The 22214-nt window shown below is 47.8% G+C and overlaps 1 protein-coding gene across 1 annotated transcript in view; it reads right to left on the bottom strand.

Annotated features, from left to right (window-relative positions):
• Positions 1–316: 316 nt before the first annotated feature.
• Parp1 (poly(ADP-ribose) polymerase 1) overlaps positions 317–22214 on the bottom strand; it is a 32329-nt gene continuing 10431 nt past the window's right edge. Inside the window, exons 5-23 of the mRNA XM_034520236.1 lie at positions 21975–22077; positions 19571–19687; positions 18582–18758; positions 16281–16428; positions 14703–14843; positions 13915–14154; positions 13627–13695; positions 13297–13429; positions 12276–12471; positions 10179–10307; positions 8497–8580; positions 7351–7473; positions 6765–6893; positions 3952–4050; positions 3084–3236; positions 2408–2535; positions 2006–2067; positions 1439–1553; positions 317–1147 (exon numbers count right to left, since the gene is read on the bottom strand). Coding sequence (XP_034376127.1) covers positions 1066–1147; positions 1439–1553; positions 2006–2067; positions 2408–2535; positions 3084–3236; positions 3952–4050; positions 6765–6893; positions 7351–7473; positions 8497–8580; positions 10179–10307; positions 12276–12471; positions 13297–13429; positions 13627–13695; positions 13915–14154; positions 14703–14843; positions 16281–16428; positions 18582–18758; positions 19571–19687; positions 21975–22077 — 2428 coding nt within the window. The 3' untranslated portion in view covers positions 317–1065. The remainder of the gene's footprint in view (positions 1148–1438; positions 1554–2005; positions 2068–2407; positions 2536–3083; positions 3237–3951; positions 4051–6764; positions 6894–7350; positions 7474–8496; positions 8581–10178; positions 10308–12275; positions 12472–13296; positions 13430–13626; positions 13696–13914; positions 14155–14702; positions 14844–16280; positions 16429–18581; positions 18759–19570; positions 19688–21974; positions 22078–22214) is intronic.

The raw sequence follows: 22214 nt of genomic DNA, 5'->3' as shown, positions 1-22214 counted from the left end.
ACAGGAGACCATAGAAAAACTATAGATATTTACACTATGATTTCATAACAGCAGCAAAATTATAGCTATGAACAGAAGTAACAAAAACAATTTATGGTTGGGGTCATCACAGCAGGAGGAGCTGCATTAAACGGGTGCAGTGTTAGACTGAGAACCGCTGGGGTAGTTGGGTCCTACTGTCCTGCCAAGTATTGGAAATCTGAAGGGAGATATACTTTTGGGGTTCAGTGCTATAGGGGTTCATACCTACAGGAGTCTTCTCACTGTGAAGATAACCATATCCCTGTCAGAGGAGATGAGGCACACAACACAGGAGTAGACAGCCATTTGCATTTTAATTGAGAACTCTCAGCCCTCTGGGTGGCTCTACTGGTTACAGACGGTTCAATGTGGAAGAGAAATTGCTCATGGATGAAAATCAAGAATCCCAAATGCAACTTCAAACTGATCATACTACAGGTTCAGTTTCCCCAGTTACGTGCTTCAGGGAACCCCTTCTTTGGGTTACCCCATGTCTATCACTGAAAACCAAGCAAAACAAAAGCCCAGAAGGCTAAGAAGGGGACATACAAGAAAAAAAAAAATCTATATAGTAGGAAATTAGTTTTTATTTTTAGATCAAAATAAATGCTTAACATTTTGCCAAAAACCAAATCAAAGATGAACCCTTGAAAAAGGGGAGGAAGCACATTTTTCCTTTCCTGGGGAAGCCAGTAAGGCATACATTGTGACTGTGACGTGGTGTGTTTCTTCCCTCAGGACTAGTCTAGGCAAACAACAAAAACCTCTTCCCACCTGACCCCCCCCGCCCCCTAGCTGCGTCTATCAGGGCTGTGGCTGGTAGGGTAAGACCACAAACAACTGTCCTGCCCAGTGCAACATGGACAAGGGACTTGAAACCAGAGCCCTTTAACCTGTCTGTGTAAAGCCCTTCCTAAGGAGATCCGGTGAGTGTGCCACCCTTAGGCAGCAGCATGGCTGAGGTTTTGTGGTGTCCGGTGCAGAGGTACTAGGGGGAATTACCCCCTAGGCCCTGGGTGCTGGGCACAGCCCACCCCTCACAGTTCACCACAGGGACGTCTTAAAATTGAACTTCAGTTTCAGCAGGTATTTCAGATTCACCTGAGCAATGTCGTAGACAATGTACCTGGGAGGGAAGCTGTCAAGGAGCCAACAGTTGAGTCCCCAAGACCTAACCAACACTGAGTCTCCTCAAAGTGGGGAAGGCTGGTGTACAGAGAGACAAGTTCACCCATACAGCAGTGAGTCAGACCTCAGGGGACCTCCACACAGGGGATCATCCAAGGGGATGATCAACACAGGGGACCATCCAAGGGGAAGGTTGTCACTATCCCCATACAAGCTGCCCTGGGTAGTTAAGAACACACGTACCTGCTGGTACAGTTCCAGAACACACAGCATAGCCATGAAAGGATACTCGTTATACAGCAGGCAGGTGTCATTAACGCCAGACGGGATCCCTGTTCCCAGTGGAACCTCTACGCCCTCCAGGGTGATGCTGGCTGAAGGGTCAGGGGTAGTTTTGCCCAAACCTGTAAGGTAGAAGGGTCAAGTGCTAGGTATAACAGGGGGTGTGAAAATGTCCTGGGTATGCGACACATGGCTGCTCACTTAAACATTCTTCAGATACTGTAAAGAAAGGTTCCAAGGCAAAGCTCTAAACCAGTAAAGTCACAGTGGCCTGGATGACGTTATACTGTGGCAACACCCCAAAGGTGGCCTTGATCATCATATGCTACCAACTCGATAATTCCAGGTGTGCCAGAGGTACCTCTTGGTCCTGATACCACTGCTCAAAAACCGAGAACACCAGTATCCTGATTTGGTTCCTGGTATCCCACAGAACTCCCATGGCATTATGACACAAGGGATGAAACCGTTTTCTTTTTAAATGAACCTCCAACAGCCAGTTCCAAGAGTCCGGCCGCTGGAGGAAAGGTACCTCTTCACCCAAATCTGCCATGTCAGGTTGGAGGGACAGTACCTTTGACACTGTGCTTGCCCTTGGGTAACTTGCTGATATGCGAAGCATGCTTGAGTTCGTACCTATTCAAAAGAGGACAGTCTCAGAAGAGCCCCTGGTCACCGGGCTCCCAAACTAACACCTTCCTCAGCATCTTTACTGGCACGTAAACTACGTGCCCACAGAACTCTGTTCACCCTTACCCTGGCATCTCCCTCCCCAGCTCCTGGACTCTTCAGAACCCAGAACATTCTCCTCAAGTAGAGAGCCTAAAACAGCTGCCATTGCTATGGGGTTATTTTCAAAGAAAGGGCCAGCTGTGGCCAGCTGCTTGACGGTTCCTGTCTAGTCTACCCTATGGCTGGCCTACTTCACCATCCTGTTCTGGTCACAGCTCACAGGATGGAGGGTCCGGATACTCACATGTTTCCGAGGGCAACTTCTCCCAACAGTATTAAGCCAATCGGGTCTCCCTGAGATGTGTGGCAGTAGTTCGCACTTTTGGACACCATGTCAGCAAAGTAGATCCCTTTCCCAAACATGTAGCCTGTCTGGAGAGTTGGAAGACGACAGCTGAAAACCTTCCAGCAGTGAATTCCCACACGAGCTGCTGCCCAGCTAAGCCCCACAGCCATCACCTCCGAGAGGGATGGCTCCCTCTAGCAAAGGCCAGCACTTACAGGTGGGCTGGGGGAAGTCCTGTAACAGCCAAGGATGCCACTGTCTTTTTACCAGGAAGTTTCAAACAGTTAATAATGTGATCGAATATTCACTACCTGGACTAAACCAGGCACTCGTACACACCCAGTAGGCACTGATTCACCTCTCAGCCACACACCAGTGCCTAGCACAGAGCTACAGTCACCAAGCCACTTCCTTTTTGTTACTCTCTACAATGAGTGAGGGACTGGGAGGCCATCTCAGAGGGCCTGTTCATTAGGCCCCTTCTGTGACCCAGCAGGCGACGTCATCTATCCCTTGTCCTATTTTTTTAATAGGGGGCCTGCTGCAGGCTGAACTCTCAAAGCACCCAGGCTCTCAGGAGGAGATCACTGCAAACAAGTACTTCCATACCTCCCCATAGAGGACAGCCACCTACCACAGGTGCTTCAGGTGGGGCTATCCGCAGACCCTGCGACAGGATGCCTGCAAAGTTGGTGGTCCTGGACCCGTGCCACAGCAACCTGCGGTTGTGAAGCTGCCTGAAGGGCTTGTAGCGCTGGCTCTCCCCCTCACGCTCTATCTTAAAGATCTGGGCAGACAGTTGGCAAAAGGGAGAGAGAGAGAGAGAGAGAGAGAGAAGATACTGTTACTCAGGTTCACCAAAGAGGTGAACAGACTCAGGAGCTTCCGTACTGACCACCTGTCACAAGAGGTAGGACGCTTTAGCTCTGCCACGTCATCCACAGACTGGGAGGATCAATGCATGTGTCCCAAGGCTCCACTTACTAGGGACGAGCCATTACAGACACTGGGGCTACTGTGTAGCAGGTGCGAACCTAAGGAAACTTTTGAGACCGTTCTCACTATGTAGACCAGGCTAACGGGGAACTAAGTATGTAGTCCAGGCTAGCCTTGGTCTGTTAAGCCTCCTGAGTGCTGGGATTAGATATGTGTACCTCATCTGGTCTAAGGAACTTTATCATGAACTTCTGGTAATCATATCACACAGAAAAAGCCATAGCCAACTGTACAACACCACTTATTTTTCTGCTCAACAAACATGTCACTTCTGTTTACTAAAAGTCGAGCTGGGCAGTGGTGGCACAAGCCTTTAATCCCAAGCATTTAGGAGGCAGAGGAAGGCGGTTCTCCCCACCAGGCCCGCCTGCTGAAACAGCCAGGAGTACATAGAGATCCTGTCTCCAAAATAAAAAAAAGGCAAATGGGTTACTCTTTATGAGCCAGGCCCACGTACAGAGGGACAGGAGACCTGGCAGGACAGAAAGGGGGAAGAGGATTCTTACATCTACCACTTCCAGGTCATAGGCATTGTGCGTGGTCGCATGAGTGTTCTTCACATACTTCCTGATGACCTTGGCCTCTTCAGAATCTCTGTCAACCACCTGGAAAACAGGCATCTGAAATGAGGGCAGGGAGACCCCCAGAGAGGAAGAATACTGACATACTAACCTAGAGGAGCCAGGAGCAGTTCACACTGCCCAAACACTGACACCTGCAGGCTGAGGAGCCCAGGGTCCCACGAGCCCGAGTCTCACTTCTTACTCCATCTGGATGGCTAGAGAGGAAGCTCAGAGCTCTTGTCTACACGCTAGACTACGAGTCAAGCTAGAAACACGAGGGTCACCATTACTGAGGTGGAACAAGGGAACTATTCCGACCAGGAGTCCAGCTTACTGATGGAACACAAGGTGACATCATATAATTTCCCTCTCCGCACCCCAGTCCTAGGGGTGAACCAAAGGGTCCTTCCCATGCCCAGCAAGCACTACTCTACCACCAACTATACCCTTAGCCCCATGTCTTTATGTACCACAGCTGGCCCAGTGCATGCCCGACTATATGATGTCAATATAATCCACACTGAGTAAGATGAACATATGCAGGAGATGTTTATATTTCCTTATTGTAAGTTTGAAAAAAACCTAAGAATTCTGATTACCTGTGCTGTCTCTTAACTAAAAACTTTATAATAGTAGTTAAAAATAGGAGCTTTTTCACCAAAAACCTTACCTTTCCCACTAAGAAGGTACAGTTGGCATCATATCCCACTTGTGAGGCAGGCAAGCTTAGGGACCAGTTTAGCTACCTGGAACTCCACTTGGTTTGGGCTATGCAGGCACCTTTTTCTTTTCTTTTTTTTTTTTTTGGTTTTTCGAGACAGGGTTCCTCTGTGTAGTCCTGGCTGTCCTGGAACTCACTCTGTAGACCAGGCTGGCCTCGAACTCAGAAATCCACCTGCCTCTGCCTCCCAAGTGCTGGGATTAAAGGCGTGCGCCACCACCGCCCGGCCAGGCACCTTTTTCTAACACTGAGAGTCTCACTGGTTCATTCTGTACACATTCCACTCCACTCAATGCACCTAAAACCTGTACCCCTTTATCTGCTGTGGGCACACCAACCTCCAAACAATGGAATAAGTTAAGAACCATAGGGACTAGAGAGATGGCTCAGCGGTTAAAAGCACTGGCTGTTCTTCCAAAGGTCCTGGGTTCAATTCCCAGCATCCACATGGTGGCTCATAACCATCTACAATGAGATCTGGTGCCTTCTTCTGGTGTGTTTGAAGAGAGTAACACTGTACTTATATAAAATAAATAAATCTTTAAAAAAAAAAACCCATAAAATTTAGATAGATTCTATTCAACTATATTCCACTTATGTCTGGGTATGAGTAGGAAGGCTGATTAAGCTTCAGTTGGTCTTGGGCAATAAGGTAAACTGTCCTATAAGTGGACTTCTGCAGAGACTCTTGTGCTGGCTGGTTTTATGCCAACTTTACATAAGCTAGAGTCACTGGAGGGAGCCTCATTGGAGAAAATGCCTAGATAAAATTGGGCTGTAGGCAAGCCTATGGGGCATTTCCTTAATTACTAAGTTATATAGGAGGGCCCAGTCCATTTTGGGTAGGGCCACCCCTTGGCTAGTGGTCCTGGGTTCTATAAGAAAACAGGCAGGGTGAACCATTGGGAACGAGCCAGTAAGCAGCCTGCCTCCATGGCCTCTGCATCAGCTCTTACTTCCAGGTTCCTACTGACTTCCTTCGATGAACTGTGATGTGGATTTATCTTTTCCTTCCCTTTGGACATGGTGTTTCAATAATAAGTGACTCTAATTAGGATAAATCCTCTCTTCACTATGTTATGCCTATGGGAAATGAGGCATCACTAACAACTGAAATCACACGCACTGCAGAAAGGACCGCGCAGGAGCAAAGGGCATACATAATTGAGACTGTCAACTAAAACAGAGAACCACCCAACCCTTTGACTAAGAGGCCAAGAATCTGGAAACATCTGGCCCAGACTTCATCCACCAGTAATACTTGGACTGCAGAGGGTCCATGCTGCCTGGCAGAAACAGAGGCAGAAGATGGGTGTGCTGGCTGATCTTGCGTGTCAACTTGACATAAACTAGAGTTATCATAGAGAAAGGAGACTCAATTGAGGAAATGCCTCCATGAGATCCAGCTGAAAGGTGTTTTCTCAATTAGTGACTCATGGGGGAGGACGCCCAGTCCATTGTGGGTGCCATCCCTGGGTTGGTAGTCCTAGGTTCTAAGAAAGCAGGCTAAGTAAGTCATGCAAGCAGGTAAGCAGCACCCCTCCATGGCCTCTGCATCAGCTCCTGCCTCCAGGATCCTGTCCTGTTTGAGATCCTGTCCTAACTCCCCCACAGTGGTGGACTATGATCTGGAAGCATAAGTCAAATAAACCCTTTTCTCTCCAATTTGCTTTTTGGTCCTGGTGTTTTGTTGCAGCAATAGAGGCCCAAGACAATAGGCATGCCAGACTCAAGCTCTAGCTGGGACAGAGGCACACACTTCAGGCAGGGCAATTCGCACCTACCTGAGCCTTCCACACAGCCCAGTTCAATTGACTGCTTGTGCCCAAAATAAAAGACAAGGAACTTTTCAAAACCCAGTCTTCACACTGACCTGTGGCACTAGCCCACCAGCACCCCTGGATATGTGAGAGACTCAAGGCTTAACCACACACCTGAGGAGCTGTGAAGATGGCTCACCTGCACACGTAGGTTGGGGCCACTGCTCTGAGGCGAGCTACTGAATAATTCTACACGGGAAGGGCAGGCCTCTCACCTTAATGTCAGTTTTGAGCTTTTCATAGTTGACGTCGATGGGGTCCTTACTGCTGTCATCAGACCCACCCCTGAGAAGACTATAGGCAACCTCGATATCCAGGAGGTTGTCCAGCATCTCCACCTTGGCCTGAGGACAGAATACAGACCTGGGAGCTAAGTCCATAGGGAAGGAGACAAACAAGCCCAGAAAGGAGTACATGCAGAAAGTAGATGACATCCCACATCTTCCCTTAATGGAAGAGCCTGTGTTGGCCAGACCCTGCCATCACTCCTCACTCAACAGTGAGCACCACAGCCATTCCCCTGCATGCTAACGAGGCTCTGATGCCCAGGGAAGTGAGGGAAGATGTCAGAACTCTTAAACATGAATGATAGGCAGAAACACAGATGCCACCAAGGATGCCACAAACTGACCTAGGCCAGGGATTCATAGGGACCTTTATGTGGGACAGAGAAATGGGTCTTCTTAATGACAATTTCCTAGACTGAGTTGGTAAAGCAAAGGAAAAGAAGGGTAGATCCTACTCTTAAAGGAGGGTGGTCCCAGTGAGACCCAGCCCTGGCCCAGCCCCACAGCCCTTTACCTGCACACTGTCTGCATTGTTCAGGAGCGGGGGTTTCTTCATTCCAAAGTCATGGGGGATCAGTGTGTAGAAGCGATTGGAGAGATCCAGAATTTGAGATTCACTGCTGCCTTGAGACACTGCCTGAAAGGGAAGGGACAGACAGAAGGGACACAGGACTAAAGCAGCTGCTGTCTGTGCCAGCAGGGACATGGTCATTAGAGCACCTTCTCACTGATGTCATAGCACTGAGGCACCCTCAACTACTGAGGCCCTGTAACTACAGCTTATCTACACAAAGAACTATACTATTATATACCTCATACAAAGTGCTACTGCAGAATCTACAGTGGGCTCATGGCTCCTGCTGTAAAATTCTGATTTTTTGTTTGAAAATTGTTCAGCAGGGCATGGTGGCAGACACCTTTAATCCCAGCACCCCAAGGTAGTTGGACCTGTAAGCTGGAGGCCAGCCAGGTCTATACAGTTCTAGTCCAGTGTGGGCTACATAGAGAGACCCTGTTGCAAACAAATAAACAACAAACAGAAAACTGCCCACAGCGCTGGAGATGGCTCAGAGGTTAAGAGCACTGACTGCTCTTCCAGAGGTCCTGAGTTCAATTCCCAGCAACCACATGGTGGCTCACAACCATCTGTAATGGGATCTGATGCCCTCTTCTGGTGTGTCTGAAGACAGCTACAGGGTACTCTCATATATATAAAATAAATGAATAATTCTTTAAAAGTTAAGCTGTCTCAGTGGAAGGAGGGACACAAGTTCGCTGCTCAGAGGCACCCAGATTCTACGGCTCGCTGAAGGTTAGCTGTTCAGCACCACCCAGGAAGTCTACTTGGCTGGGTGCTTCTTTTTCTTCTCAAAAAGGCTATCAGTGTGAAGGCTAAAGACATACTAGATACAATTCTCACCAAATTTAAATTTCTAAGGAGTTTATTACATATCTGATAACTAAAATCATTACCATGTGTATTTTGTAAACCTTCTTTGAGCAATGAACTGGACCATGATATTTACTGAACTGAAAAAAATCCAAATCCTCACAAACTACAGTTCAGTCCTGTCACTGTCCCCACGCAGTAGCTGTTGCTACTGTCTCTTAGTAGAAGAGAAGCAGCTGACTTGGCTGGAAGGCTGGAGTGACTGCTTACCTGGTGGACCTCGCTGAGGATAGAGTAGGCGGCCTGGATCTGCCTTCTGCTCAGCTTCCCCAAGGGCATCTTTTGAAGGTCAATCTGAAGAGACAGGGAACATTCTTCCCTCACAGGAGATCAGTGGCCCGCTTGCACAGAGGCTGTAACCCTCATACCTGACCCTGTATGCTGTGTAACAGCAGCACTCCTGAAGAGGCAATGGAATTCCTACCAATCCCCTAGCACAAGGCGGTGGATCATCCTCCCACTGTACCCTAGGGCAAGGACCTTTGCTGCCATCCAGTTCAGAAACAAGAGCCTCAAATTTCCAAGACGTAAATGTTATTTTTTTAAGAACACACACCTGACCTTACACTGGCCTTTTAAATAAGCCACCCCAAAAGGCTACACAACACTGCAACTAACCATGCTACTTCAGGATCTACTGTTAATCAGGGTCTTGAGCTGCGAAGGCAGAGTTATGGTCATTTTGTTACTTACAGTGATGAAGAACTGATAGATCCACACTTGTAAACTGGATCAACTGTTCTCAAGTGACATCTGCTCCCTCCTGTGAACTGGCCTGCGCTGTCACTGAACACTTGAAGACACACCTGTGTGCCAGTACCTCACTGCTCTAAGACTGTAGCACTGGGCACATCTACCAGAGCTGCTTGATTGGAGAGCAGCCTGCAGCTTCTGGACTCCTGGCCAGGGACTAGGAGGCTATGTGGATAGCCAAGCACAGAAGTCTCCTCCTCTATCAATTGCTGGGAAGACTATGGGTAAGGTGAGAATAGCCTATGCTTGACTTAGCCTGTTGTCCACGCCATGCAGACCAATCCAGGAGCAGCATGGTTCCAACTGGCATCATGTCACCTCGTATGTGAAATGAGTGAGCCCTGTATCACAACTACACCCAGCCCCTAGTTTTGTTTTTTTTTTTTTTTCTTTCCCTGAGACAGGGTTTCTCTGTATAGCCCTGGCTATCCTGGAACTCACTCTGTAAACCAGGCTGGCCTTGAATTCAGAAATCCGCCTGCCTCTGCCTCCCAAGTGTTGGGATTAAAGGCGAGCGCCACCACTGCCCGGCCAGCCCCTAGTTTTAAGAGAGTTGACTTGAGTTTGGCTAAGTGACTGGAGCATGGATCAAGACAGTAGTGGTCACAGGAGTTTTCTTTATAGTCTAATTTATTATTATTATTATTATTATTATTATTATTATTATTATTATTATTATTATTTTATGTCTATGACTGCTTTGCCTACTTGTATGCCTGTGTACCATTTGGGTACCTAGTGTCTGTGGAAGCCAAAAGAGGGCACTGGATTCTCTTGGAACTGAAGTAACAGATGGCTGTAAGCCACCACATGGATGCTGGAAATTAAACCCAGGGCCTCTGGAAGAGCAGGTAGTGCTCTTATCTACTGAGCAGTCTCTCCAGGCCAGTTTTCTATTTCTACAAGTAAGCGAAGGTTTGGACCTCCATTGGCATCAGCTAGCTGGTATGTCTGCCCCAAAGAACCAGACCTACCCAGTCCAACACAGAAATCAAAATGGGAAAAGGCAACAGGGGCCAGGAACCATTCCCTACAGTGCACTACACGTTTTGCAGCACAGAGTGATGGGGCAAGCAGGAATTGGGAGGGAGGGTTGCGGCGCTCAGCAAACGAGCAGAGCGCACTGCGTCAACACCTACCTCGTACTCCACCAAGGCCTTCTTCATGCTCTCCACGTCGAAGATCATCCCCACAAGCTCCTGCACTGGCTTTGGCAGCTTCGACTTGGTCCCAGGCTTCACTGTCAGCTTCTTTACTGCCTCTTCGTCCTTCAGGGAAGTGGGGAACCAGAAAGAAGACAAAGGTTGTGCCGTCAGGAGTTAGCTACAGGTAACTAGGACACAGGATCCAATACTGCCAGCAAAAAGCTAAGTGTTCATCAAACTCTCCAGGCAATGGCGGCCAGATGAATACAGGCAAAGTAATTCCCATGCACTCCCCCAAGCCCTCCTGACTGCTTCAGATTCATGTTCTAGCTGTCCTGATGATGTGTGTATCTCTGGGCTGCCCAGTGTGCATCCATGCCCATCTCTGAAGAAACGGCTACTGTGGAAGTGAAGCTGAGACACTGGGCAGGAGCCTGTTAGACAAAGTCTTCCCTTTGCCTGCACCTGCTAGCCCAGGTCTGCTGGTATCCATCAGAGGCCATCCTGCACAGTACTGGGTTAAATGATTAAGATTAGCTTCATGGTTTCTGCTTTAAAAATGCTAAACTACTTCTCTGTCTCACATTGTGTCCCCATGGAGAGTGGTGTCTCTGCAGAGAGTGTGTGGCGTGATCCTAGCCACAAAGAAAAAATGGGTGACTACCACATGTAATGCAGGATTCCAATATTATGGTGGGAAATGACTCCAGAGGTCAAAAGTAGCCAGATGCAGACACATGCTAAGACTTTGCTATGGTTAATTTGGGGCAGTTTTATTTTCTATGCCTTTCTCAAAAAAAAAAAAAAAAAAAAAAAAAAAAAAAAAAAAACAACAACAACAAAAAAAAACCTCTAGAACAAATAATTAGGAGGGTACTACCCATCCACCGCCAAGTCCAAGGTCTCGGCCTCCGGGTTATGTAAGAACTTGCTTATTTATTTTTTTTGAAACAGGGTGTCACTATGTAACCCTGGAGACCCTGAAACATACTACGAAGACTAGAGTGAAGCCAGGCTCAGAGATTTGCCTGCCTCTGCTCTCTGTGCACTAGGATTATTCGTGTGTGCCATCATACTGACCTCTAAATTTTAATTCTTAATGCAGAGCTCATAACACTCTACAATGGAAAAAATTTTCCCTTTGAGAAATGCCAGACCCCCAAAGGTGTGGAATTAAAATCTGTACCCATTCCTAAGTCTCTGTTTTTACAAACTAATAACATGTACATGCCCCTGGATAAGATTCCTAACTCTACCTAGACCTCCGTAAGATCTACGTGGCCTTAAGCAATGGTGTTTTACCAAGTATGGTGCACATGAACATACCTGTCAGCCAGCATTTTGGATGCTGAAGCCAGATGACTGTTAGTCTGACTTGCTAAACAGCAGCCTCCAACCCCCCAAACAAAACATAAACACGTAGGCACAAAAATATCACCTAAGAGGTAACCAGATGATGCCTCAGGGCCCACTGGGAGACTTTTAGAGTAGACAGTCTCCTGACTCTACATCATTTCACTTCAGTGGTGACACACAGATTCCAATGAAGTCCTCTACAAGGTAAGAGGTACAGTGATGCCCCAGAGCAACTTGAGACACCACCTTTTCCTGGTGTCTCAGAGTCGCTACTGCTAGTGGACAGCACTTGTAATTGCACACACCTGTAATCCCAGAGCTCAGGAGGCTGAGAATGTGAGTTCAAATCCAGACTGAGCTCCCTCCAGTCTGTTCTTACTTATCTCTGCTTTATGGTATACATTTTACAAAATATTTTCTGTAGCTCCTGAGATGGTCGTGCGACTTCCACCTTCATTCACAGGGCAGACTGAAATGTCAACCACCTCCAATTCTGTTTGCAGTACACTAGAGCTTGGTGTACTCACATACTGCTTGATTTACTAGTTAGGAATTTTATGTTACAGAGACGGCAGTCAACACATTCCTCTCACGATCTTGGGTAAAACTGGCCTCATGGAATGAGTCAGTATGTTTTCTCCCACTTTAGGGGAAGAATTTGTCGCCCTGGTATTGTTAACTCTTCTCTAAACACGTGTCAGTATCTGAGCTACATTGTGGAGTTACTATGATTACCTGGCCATAGTCAATCTCCAGAGGATAGAACTTTTTGGGATATTTTGTGAAGTTTTTCGAGTGCCAGGCATTTCCAGTCTTCTCTTCATATAACTTCATGAAGTGGTCAACAGCATCCTCTTTGGAGGGCATTTGTTCAAGTTTGTTACTGCCGATAACCGTGCCCACTCTGCCCCAGGACCGGAATATCCAGTACCTGTAAAGGGACAGAGACCAGGGTGAATTTGTTCTGTTAGGCCTTCCTCTATAAAGGGCAGCTTTAAAAGCATGCTCTCTCCCTCATGTGTTGGTTGAGTGGTGCTACAGGTGGGACTTAGGGCCTTAAACACACTAGGCAAGCATTCTACAACTGAGAGAGGATGTTTAAACACACCAAAAACTATTGCCTTCATTCTAGTAACCAGCAAGTGTGGAACTGCATCAAATGACAAATTTAAAGCCAGGTGTAGTAGTGCACACCTTTAATCACCACACTGGGACACAATAGGAAGGTGGATCTCCAAGTTCAAGGCCAGTTTGGTCTACAAAAGTTCCAGGAGAGCTAGGACTACAAACAAAAAGAATAAAATGTAATCTTTCTGTGTTCCACAGTAAACCATAAGTTTGTTTTACCTTTTTTGTTTTTTTTTTTTTTTTTTGTTTTTTTTTTTTTTTTTTGAGACAGGGTTTCTCTGTGTAGCCCTGGCTGTCCTGAACTCACTCTGTAGACCAGGCTAGCCTCGAACTCAGAAATCCGCCTGCCTCTGCCTCCCAAATTCTGGGATTAAAGGCGTGCGCCACCACCGCCCGGCTTGTTTTACCTTTTTAATGGCTAAAAAAATAGCCCAGTGGGCTCGGTGAAGCTGCACCTGTGATGGCCAAGGGCCAAGCATGACAGCATAACTGACAGCCAGTACTGGCTATTTGTTATAGAGAGACTTCCAGCACTAGGGTTTTCCGTGGCTGGTTCTCTTGCTCCAGGCCCTGTAGCAGCCTGACTTCCCAAGGTGGCAGCACACTCCATCTGGAGGCCTGGGCTCACCTGCTCTCCTTGTCGTCCTCCAGAAGTTGCAGTTTGTAATAGGAGTTCGTCCCTTTCACGATGTCCACCAGGCCAAGTGTGGCACTGAACACCTTCCCGCCTTTCTCCAGGACGTGTGCAGAGTGTTCCAGACCTGCCCCAGAGGCAAAGCTCCTATAGTTTTCTCCCTTGAAGGGGTAGGGTGCAACCGAGGGGCCTGTGGGCCTCCATGTCCCCAGTTAGTTTCATGTCACAGCACCTTTAGAGGTCCCCACTGACCCGCACGCTCCCAGGATTGGCCTGCTCCCTCTGGCTAATCTCCCAGGGTGCATGGCGGCTCTGATCACTCACCAGACTCAGGGTCAACAGCCGCTCCTCCCTTCAGAGTTAGTTTCATCCTCTTCTCAGACTTGTTGACACCTTGGGAAGGAATGGACAGAGGAACATAAAGACTCAGCTAAGACAAAGGCAGAAGAGTTTCCAGAGGCATGCGTCAGGATGCCTGCACACTGCCTGCACACCGACCTGCCGCCCGAGGGCCTGCTGCTTTGTGTCCACTAACACTGAAGTAAGGACACGGCTCACCGAGCACTTTAGGGACAGAGAACAAAGGTCACAGGCAGGGCAGCTGGGCCTCACCTTCCTCCTTGACAGTGCCTTTGCTCTTCTTGGAGGGTGCAGCTGACTTCCCCTTGGGGACCACCACTTCACCAGGCTCCACCTTCACCTCAGCCCCCCACGAGGACAAGCTGTGGGTGGAGAGCAGCTCTTGGAGGCTCTTAGTGGAGGCAGACACGTCCTGGAGGAAATCCTCACACACAACTCGAACGTTGGCTGCTTTCACTTCCTCCATCTTCTTACTCATCTTCTCCACCTCCTCTGTTTACAACCAGACAGGGAAAAACAAAAACCCCCAACGATAGGCTGAATAACAACCTTACTATAGCCTGAGAACGCCGATGACTCCCAACCAACACGTCTCTCCCAAGCTGTAGCTGAACCTCTTCATCTCAGCAGTCATGCTCCAGGGCCTGGCCACCCCTCAGGTAGGCAAAGCCAAGGGAGGCCACCTTCTCTACACCCTGAGTGGTGTAGGAGGCACACTACAGAAATGGACTCTTAGGCCTAGACCTACAACACTCGGCAGGACAGACTAACATATACGTGGGCCCGGGTTCCATCACCAGACTACAAAGTAGTAACCTCCACCCTAACTATGAAGGAACCCAGGGACATCCCATGGAATACTAAGCAACATAAGCTTACAGTCTGACTGGGACTACGAGCCATTGTGAGCCCATATAATACAGTACAAATACTAGTTTTACCTTCACGTTATAGTGATAAGAGTCTGAACCCTAGCTGTGTCACACCCGTCCAGTGAACCCTCACCACATCTTTGAGAGGAACATGCCGGCTAAACTTACTTTTAGTGCTGATACACAAGGAGGCCTTGTTGGCAGATCCTGTCAACTTGCCTCCGAGTTTCTCAATTGTGGCCTTTGCTTCATCTTTGCTCTGGGAGAGCTTACCGAGAGTCAGGATCTTCATGTTAGACAGGGGCTTATCTGGGATAAAAGATCAGAGGTGTCAGGCTAGGACTACTCTACTCTGCCCCACAGGAAAGGATGAACAGAGGCAAGACAAACAGCTGGCTCTCTAGGAGAAACCATAGAAGCCACAGAGCCTGGTCAGCCTTGGTCTTCACTCTTTTCTCTTTGGGAAAACCTTATAAAGACAGAAGACAACAGGCAGTGGAGAAACAGAGAACAGAGCAGCAAACCCAAGAACCCAACCCATGAGTTCTGCAACAGAGAAAACTGGATAGGGCACAGGCCACATACAGAACAGGCTGGCTACCCTGGGACTGCTCAGGGTAGAGATGAGATGAGAGATGAGAGACCAGAATGCTGGAAGAAGGTGGGTGATAAGAGCTCTGAGTCCTTTATCCTTTCTTCTCCTAACTCCTGAGTAAGAAAGCACAGTTCTTGTTTGCAATTCAGACGTCTTGTTGACAAAGCTGAAAGGTTTGATCAGTATGGTCACACTGAGCTAAGCTCTTCTAGGCAAAGGGTGGTCAGCTGGCACCAAGAACTCAGCACTGTCAGATTGGGACAGATGGGGCCTTCTGTGAGTTGAAGGTAGAAACACAGCATTGGTTACAGCCAGGCCACAGGCCATTGCTTTGGATCTCCCAACGGGAAGATCTAGCCTATTCTTTCTAAGGGGTGAACACTGAGGACACCACCTGCATTTCACTGAAGTCTCTGTAGTATAAAATCTGATTTGGGTGTGAACTGCCAGCAAGGAGACAGCAGAGGAAAGGCCTGTCAAGGAGGGACCAGAAAGCAGAGCCTAACTGACCACCATGTGTGTATGCAGACCCCAGGCTTCAAGCAGTTAGAGAGGCCAGGCGGTGGTGGCGCACACCTTTAATCCCAGCACTTGGGAGGCAGAGGCAGGCGGATTTCTGAGTTCGAGGCCAGCCTGGTCTACCGAGTCCGAGTGAGTTCCAGGACAGCCAAGGCTATACAGAGAAACCCTGTCTCAAAACCAAAAAAAAAAAAAAAAAAAAAGCAGTAGAGAGGACTTGGGGCAATGAGTTTACCAACAGACTCAAGGTGGGGCAAACTAGGTGTTGCTGAGCTGGTTCTGGAAGCAGAACCTCGTCTTCTGCCCACACCAGCATGGCCTCCACCTTTACAGCTGAGGAGTCTCCTTTGCAACAAGGCACATGGATCTCACTGCTTCTGTGGCCTAGGTCATGTCTATCCATGACCAGGGTCTCCCCAAGCTCTTGATGGTCGGTGGTGCAGGGAGAACAATGGGCCTAGAGACTGGGGACCTGTTTCATGTTACACGGGTGGTATATTCTGAACACGCCCTACAGAATGTAAGCCACATTGTGGCACACAGACCACAAGACATCCACTTCATTATGCTATGTCCTTGCATAGTATGGCTCACAGGTCAAACCCAGCCCACAATCCTTCCCAGAGCCATACCTGCTGGAGCAGAGGAGTTCACAGCTGTGGGTGCTGAGGTGATGGAGAGGGGAGGTGCCTGTGGTGCTGGGGTGCTGCTCTCTGGAGGGAATATCCGGTCCTGCTTTTTGACCTTTAACTTCTTGAGGTAGGGTATTTCTCGGAATTCCTAAACAATATTAAGCTTTAGTTTTAAAGACATCAGAGGTGTCCTAAAGTAAACTTACAATAGACTAAGTAGGATTTGTCCTGTAAAATTAAATAATCTTTTAAAAATCCCTCTAATTAAATAGGAAAGGCTTAAAGTTCCCAGGAAGAAAGCATGTTACTGTTATGTTTTCACAGGACTTACTTCCTGTATCTATGATAATCCAGGTACTATGGGTGACCTAGGTGAAAAACTTCACCCTTTAGGAACACAACGCCTGTCAGGTGGCTCACTGTGTACCCACAAGCCAAGGGTCAGAGTTTGGCCCAGAGCCCACATGGTGGAAGAATCTCCTACAAGCTGTCCTTAGCCTCTACATGTGCACCTCCCAAGTAAGGATAACATTTTAAAACAAAATAAAAACCTCAGCTGACAGCTTAGAGGGAGAAGCATCACCAAACCTAGAAGGTACGCTGGGACCACCCTGCCCTCAAGTCACTTCTCTCTAGTGACTGTCATGTGCTATCAGGTGCTACCACATGACTTAAAGCTCCTTAAGACTAGTACACTTTGGCCAGGGCTGGGGCGGGTGACAGACAAGAGCACACCTTTAATCCCAGCACTTGGAAGGAAGAGGCAGGCAGATTTCTATGGGTTTGAGATCAGCCTGGTCTACATAGTAAGTTCTAAGACAGCTAGGACTACGTAGAGATACAATTAACTATTATCCAACATCAAAATCCAATGACATTCCCAAGTAAAGGAAGCTAGCTTGACAGGCTGGCCGCACAGGGCATTCTAGGCCATCCAATCACATGAAGTTCTAGAACTGGGAAAAGAGGGAGCTGATGGAAAGATCAGTGGTTTCCAGAGGCTGGAGAGTTAAGACAAGAAGAACACGGAGAGTCTTGGGGCAGCAGATGTTGTAAACGATGCTTTCTTGATGGGTACATTTCATTCTGTTTATCAAAACCCACAGGTTGCACAACTCCAAGAGAGGGCGTTAATGTATGTAACCTATAGACTCTGGGTGATGCTATGTCATCAGCTCATCAACTCTCAGGGTGCACCACTCTGGTACAGGGTATTCATAGTGGGGAGGGTGTGCAGGATCCAAAACCAAGCACACAACACACCCAGTGACAGACGTACAAAAGTTTCCCAAAGGAGACAATCTAAGTCACATGCTCGTTAGAGAGGAGCCTGCTGTGAGCCTCTTGCATTTACTGGGAATTATTATTGTCATAATCATTAATTATTATCATAATTGTTCTGCGACTTACAATAGGCCTTGCCCTAGGGAGTTTGGCCACTTGACATCTGGTGAAGAGCAATCCCTCTGCTCCAGAGTATCTAAACAGAAAGGTAACTTTCCCAGTTGTGCCCACATTCAGTGAATGGTAGGTAAGGTGCCAGACACCTCAGACTCACACTCACCAATGCCACGTGACATAGGAAGGTTAGATAGAGATTTTTGCCCTCAAGAAAGCAGTCTTGTCTGAACTGAGCACAGCACACAAGAGCCAGGAGGTGGGGTATTCAAGATCATGTGCAGGCAGTGCCCGGACAGGTCTGCCAAGAGCCAAAACAGCAGAGCTGCCTGCGCACAGGCATCTGGGAACGGCAGTAGCCTACAGGAACCTGGGGTGTAGACACTCAGACAGGAAGGGTTCAAGAGGGCTCTAAGGGACACCACGGAGCTGACTTTTAGTCTGAGGTAAGCACCTGGGGGAAAACATAGCCATGAACTCCACACTGTACAGGGACAGCAAGCATCACCAGATGGTAACATATCTTGCAGCACCACCCCAAAAGCCATAAGCACAGTCTGCATCTGATGGCTAACTCTGTTCATTATCATCACACAACCGTCCCCACCAAAGGCAGCAAAAGGCACACAATACTATGTGAGGGAGTGAAGTGGACACATTGAGATTCTAAAGGCAGGAAAATAACAACTGGCGGGCTACAGAGTGGCTACTCAGGCCAAGGCAGAGAAAAACCAGAAAGTAGAGTGTAATTACAGCAGTAAGCAGAACTATCTCTAATTAGTATTACGAGAAAGGGTGAGAAACATGGACTATCATCTTGAGACATGGAGCATGGACATGTCCAGAAGGTGGAGGGAGTCATGTTTTCCTGCTGACAGATTCTAGGATGTTCCCCAATTTTACCTTTGGAGTTACCCATTCCTTTCGGCTGGGATTCTGTGTCTTGACCATGCACTTGGTCCAGGCAGTGACATCACCAGTACAGTAATAAGCATCACTCTTAAAGACCAGCTGGCCTGAACACTCCTTGCAGGGCAGAAGGGCCCCAAACACCATGCCATCAGCAACTCGGTCCAAGATCTGAAAAAACCATTCCAGAGAGCAAGGGCTCAGGAAAGAACAGCTACTTAAAGCAGGAGGAGAAACTCACAGAGGTTCTATTCCCTGGAAAGAGCATCTCTGGGCACTACCATAGCCCAGGTGCCATCTTACAATACAGCCCAGGCCTTGTACTTTGTGAGTCTTTATCTCCAACTGAAACAAAAACTTCTGCAGCAAACACTCTACCACACAAGAAGTGACCCAAGTAGGTGCGGGGTGAGCTTAGCAACCCTGGGACATGTGGCAGCAGACAGCGGATCTCAGGAGAGTGTGGTATAAATCCAAGGCAAAAGCACTTGCCCACCTGGATACCTCACCAGGTTCTAAACCACGACAAGTATGTGGCAATGTATTATGGCATAGCTGGGGTGCCTACTGGCTGAAGGAGACAGTGACCATGATTTTTTTTTTTTTTTAAAATCTTATTTAACATTGGATTGTGCCAATAAAGACTTGGGAGCCAGATGTCTGGTGCTCAGAGAGGCAGAGAAAGCATCTAGGTCCTGCTCAACTGAGGTCCCAAAATGAAGCTCTCCTACACCACGCCATCTCAAAAAAACCCTCAAGCTGAACGTCCCTGCCCTCTACTTCTGATAGGAAGCTATCAGACTAAAGGTGTGTGCTAGGGATGAGCCACACTGCCAAGTAGAAACAGGTTTTTCCAAGCAAATGACAATAAATCTCGGGGGTGATCAAATATCCTGCAGCACAGGATAAATTACTGCCATGCGACCCCACCTTCATTCCTTGCAGGGCCTCCCGTGTGTCCCCGCAGCATGACGGGCACTCACCGCTGACTCTCCAGATGGAACCTGCTGCTCGTTGAAGATGAGCAGCTCCTTCAGGTCGTTGATAGAACATGCTTTCTTCAGCTCATCTTTGATATTCCAGATCAGCTCATTCTGAGCCTGAGGATGAGACCCCTCAACTGAGATCAGTTCTTTTCAATATCTTAATTAATAGCTTAACTTACACTAAAAAAAAAGCTACATTCATTTATTAATGTGTGCACACTACTGTGTTCCATAGGGCATGTTGAGAGGTCCAAGAATGTGGGAGTTGATTTTCTCCTTCCACAATGCAAGGGTATGTATGGTTGACTTAACTTTGAAAGCTCAACTCAGGTTACTAGACTAGGTGAACAGTGTTCTTCCTGGCTAAGCTCTACCACCAGTGCCAGACCCATCAGTGAGCCTTCTGCAACTGCAACTCTGATGGAGTTGGGCTGGCTCCACCTCCAAAGCTAGTCTGACCCAACGGCACCCTCAGGTTTACCCCTCAGGCAAGCCCCTATACATATCAAAACAAAGCGGAGACAATCTCTTGGGTATTGTATGGGACCATCACCTGTCAATAAAAAAGTTGTTAGCTTCAGCAGGAAGTAGAAGGTGGGCGTTTCAGCAGGAAGAGAGGAACTCTGGACAGTCAGGCACAGGAAGGGATTCACTGATGGAGATGGTGTAATGAACCTAAGAGGCCACGTGGCAGGACTCAGAATAAACGGGGTAATGAGATACAAAGTAAGGGGAACTAGCCAAAGCTTTTGGCCTGGGCATTTATTCATAAATAATTCAATCTCAGAGTTGTTATTTTGGGAATCTGGGCAAAGATGGAAAAGCACACAATTATAATAAAGCCAGGCAATGCTCTCAGAAAACATTTGTAAAGTATGAAGGCGATCACTTGTAAATGAGACTGAATCCCTTATTGCATAGGTCCTGGTGTCAACACCTCAGAACCCTGTTTCAAGAGATACAGAGAAGTTACTGGAAGGTCTGGGCCCCCATTATCTTTCCCAACCTATAGACTTTCCTGCACACTCAAGCTCAAGCAGAAATATATGTGACCTCTTCTAAAACCAGGGCTTAAAATCTTGATTTCCAAGTCTAAGTGCCTACTCTTTGCTAGTGTTATGTGCTATCTCATTCAATCTCACAACTCTGCCAAGGAGATAGTCCAGGATGAGGCTCCACCCTCCTTGGGATAGCAGGCAAGGCAGGTCGCGCAGCAGGCTGATGGAAAGGAAAGCGTTGGCCCTACCAACGCTAAGGACAGACTTTAACTCCACTGACTGAGGCTATCACCCGTATGCTCACTCCCTGTTTCCCACTTCCAGTGCTGGGCTCTCAACACCAACAGCCTTCTCATTACCCCCATGGCAGGGTACATAGTCGGAGGCCAGCAGCAGTCTATGAACACAGGTCTCATGGAAAGAGCAGACCTATCTTTCTTTTATGGCTGAGGACAGAGACCTACAGAGACAGACTGGAGTAGAGAAAGGAGCTGAGAGGGTAATTCAGTCTTCTGGCTCGCTTTTTCACTGGCAACATTGGAGCGAGAACATCAGCACATCCACTGAGAGGCAAGTGCAAATGTGTGAAAGTAAAAAAGAATTTCAAATCTGAGGATGACTAGAGCCACGACTCACTAAGAGCGGCTCCTGCAGAGGACCTGTATTTAATTCCCAACATCCACATGGCAGCTCAGACAGACGTGAGACACACAGGGGACAAAATACTGATACCCAGAAGGAAAAAAATGTATCATTCACACTTAAGCAGAGAGCCCCACCAGTCAAAGCCACATCACATATTGCTTATAACGGAGCCACTAGCAAAAGCTGTAAATCACAAACTCAAGCTCCTGAAAAATCATGTTCCCAAGAAGAGACTGTTGTGTCTGACTGTCCAATGCCAACATTCTACAGGTGGTAACTGTTTCTCTGCTCCAACATAGCATAACCAACACTAACGAGTCCTCCCTGGTCAATGGCCACCAGTTTAGTGCGGATATTCCTTTTTTACTGCATGCTCTCCAGTCCTTTGCTGACCTTCCAAGGTGCCCGTGCTAAGAACTTCTGGTATCTGTGGACTCAGCCTCAGTCTCCAACACTCATGAGTGGGCTGCAGGTGCAGGATGCCACATGATGCCTTGACTGGGCTGAAGCATCACTGTGTTACCCAGAGCGTTCTACATTACATGGTCCTGGCTTCAGACCTGCATCCAAGGCCTCATGTGCTCTGCCACCCAAATAAAAACAATTTCTATGAGCAAAGAGAACAAGCTGAGAGAAGAAAAGCCACAAAGGTCAAAAGCAGCCATGCACACAAGAGTTTACACTGGTCTTGGTGAGCAGGCACAGCCGTGCGTGTCTTTCTGCACCAGGAGTGAGAGGAGACAGGGCCCAGGACTCACCTTGAGGGCTTTTTCCAGCTTACTACTCTCCTTGTCCTTTCCTTTCTTAGACTTCTTTTTGGCCACCTCATCTGTTCCATCCACCTCATCACCTTTTCTCTTTCTGAAAGAAATACAGACTTAGTAAGAACCTTTGATGCACCCAGGTGACATGCCTCAATGTCACTTTAGTTGTATTAGTTGCTGCCTACCTGCCCTCTTAGGTACAGGTGCAACCAGGCAGACAGAAGATGCTATACC

The sequence above is a fragment of the Arvicanthis niloticus genome, chromosome 16 (assembly GCF_011762505.2).
Source record: "Arvicanthis niloticus isolate mArvNil1 chromosome 16, mArvNil1.pat.X, whole genome shotgun sequence".
Classification (NCBI taxonomy): Eukaryota; Metazoa; Chordata; class Mammalia; order Rodentia; family Muridae; genus Arvicanthis; species Arvicanthis niloticus.
This window is presented reverse-complemented; position numbering and strand designations above follow the sequence as displayed.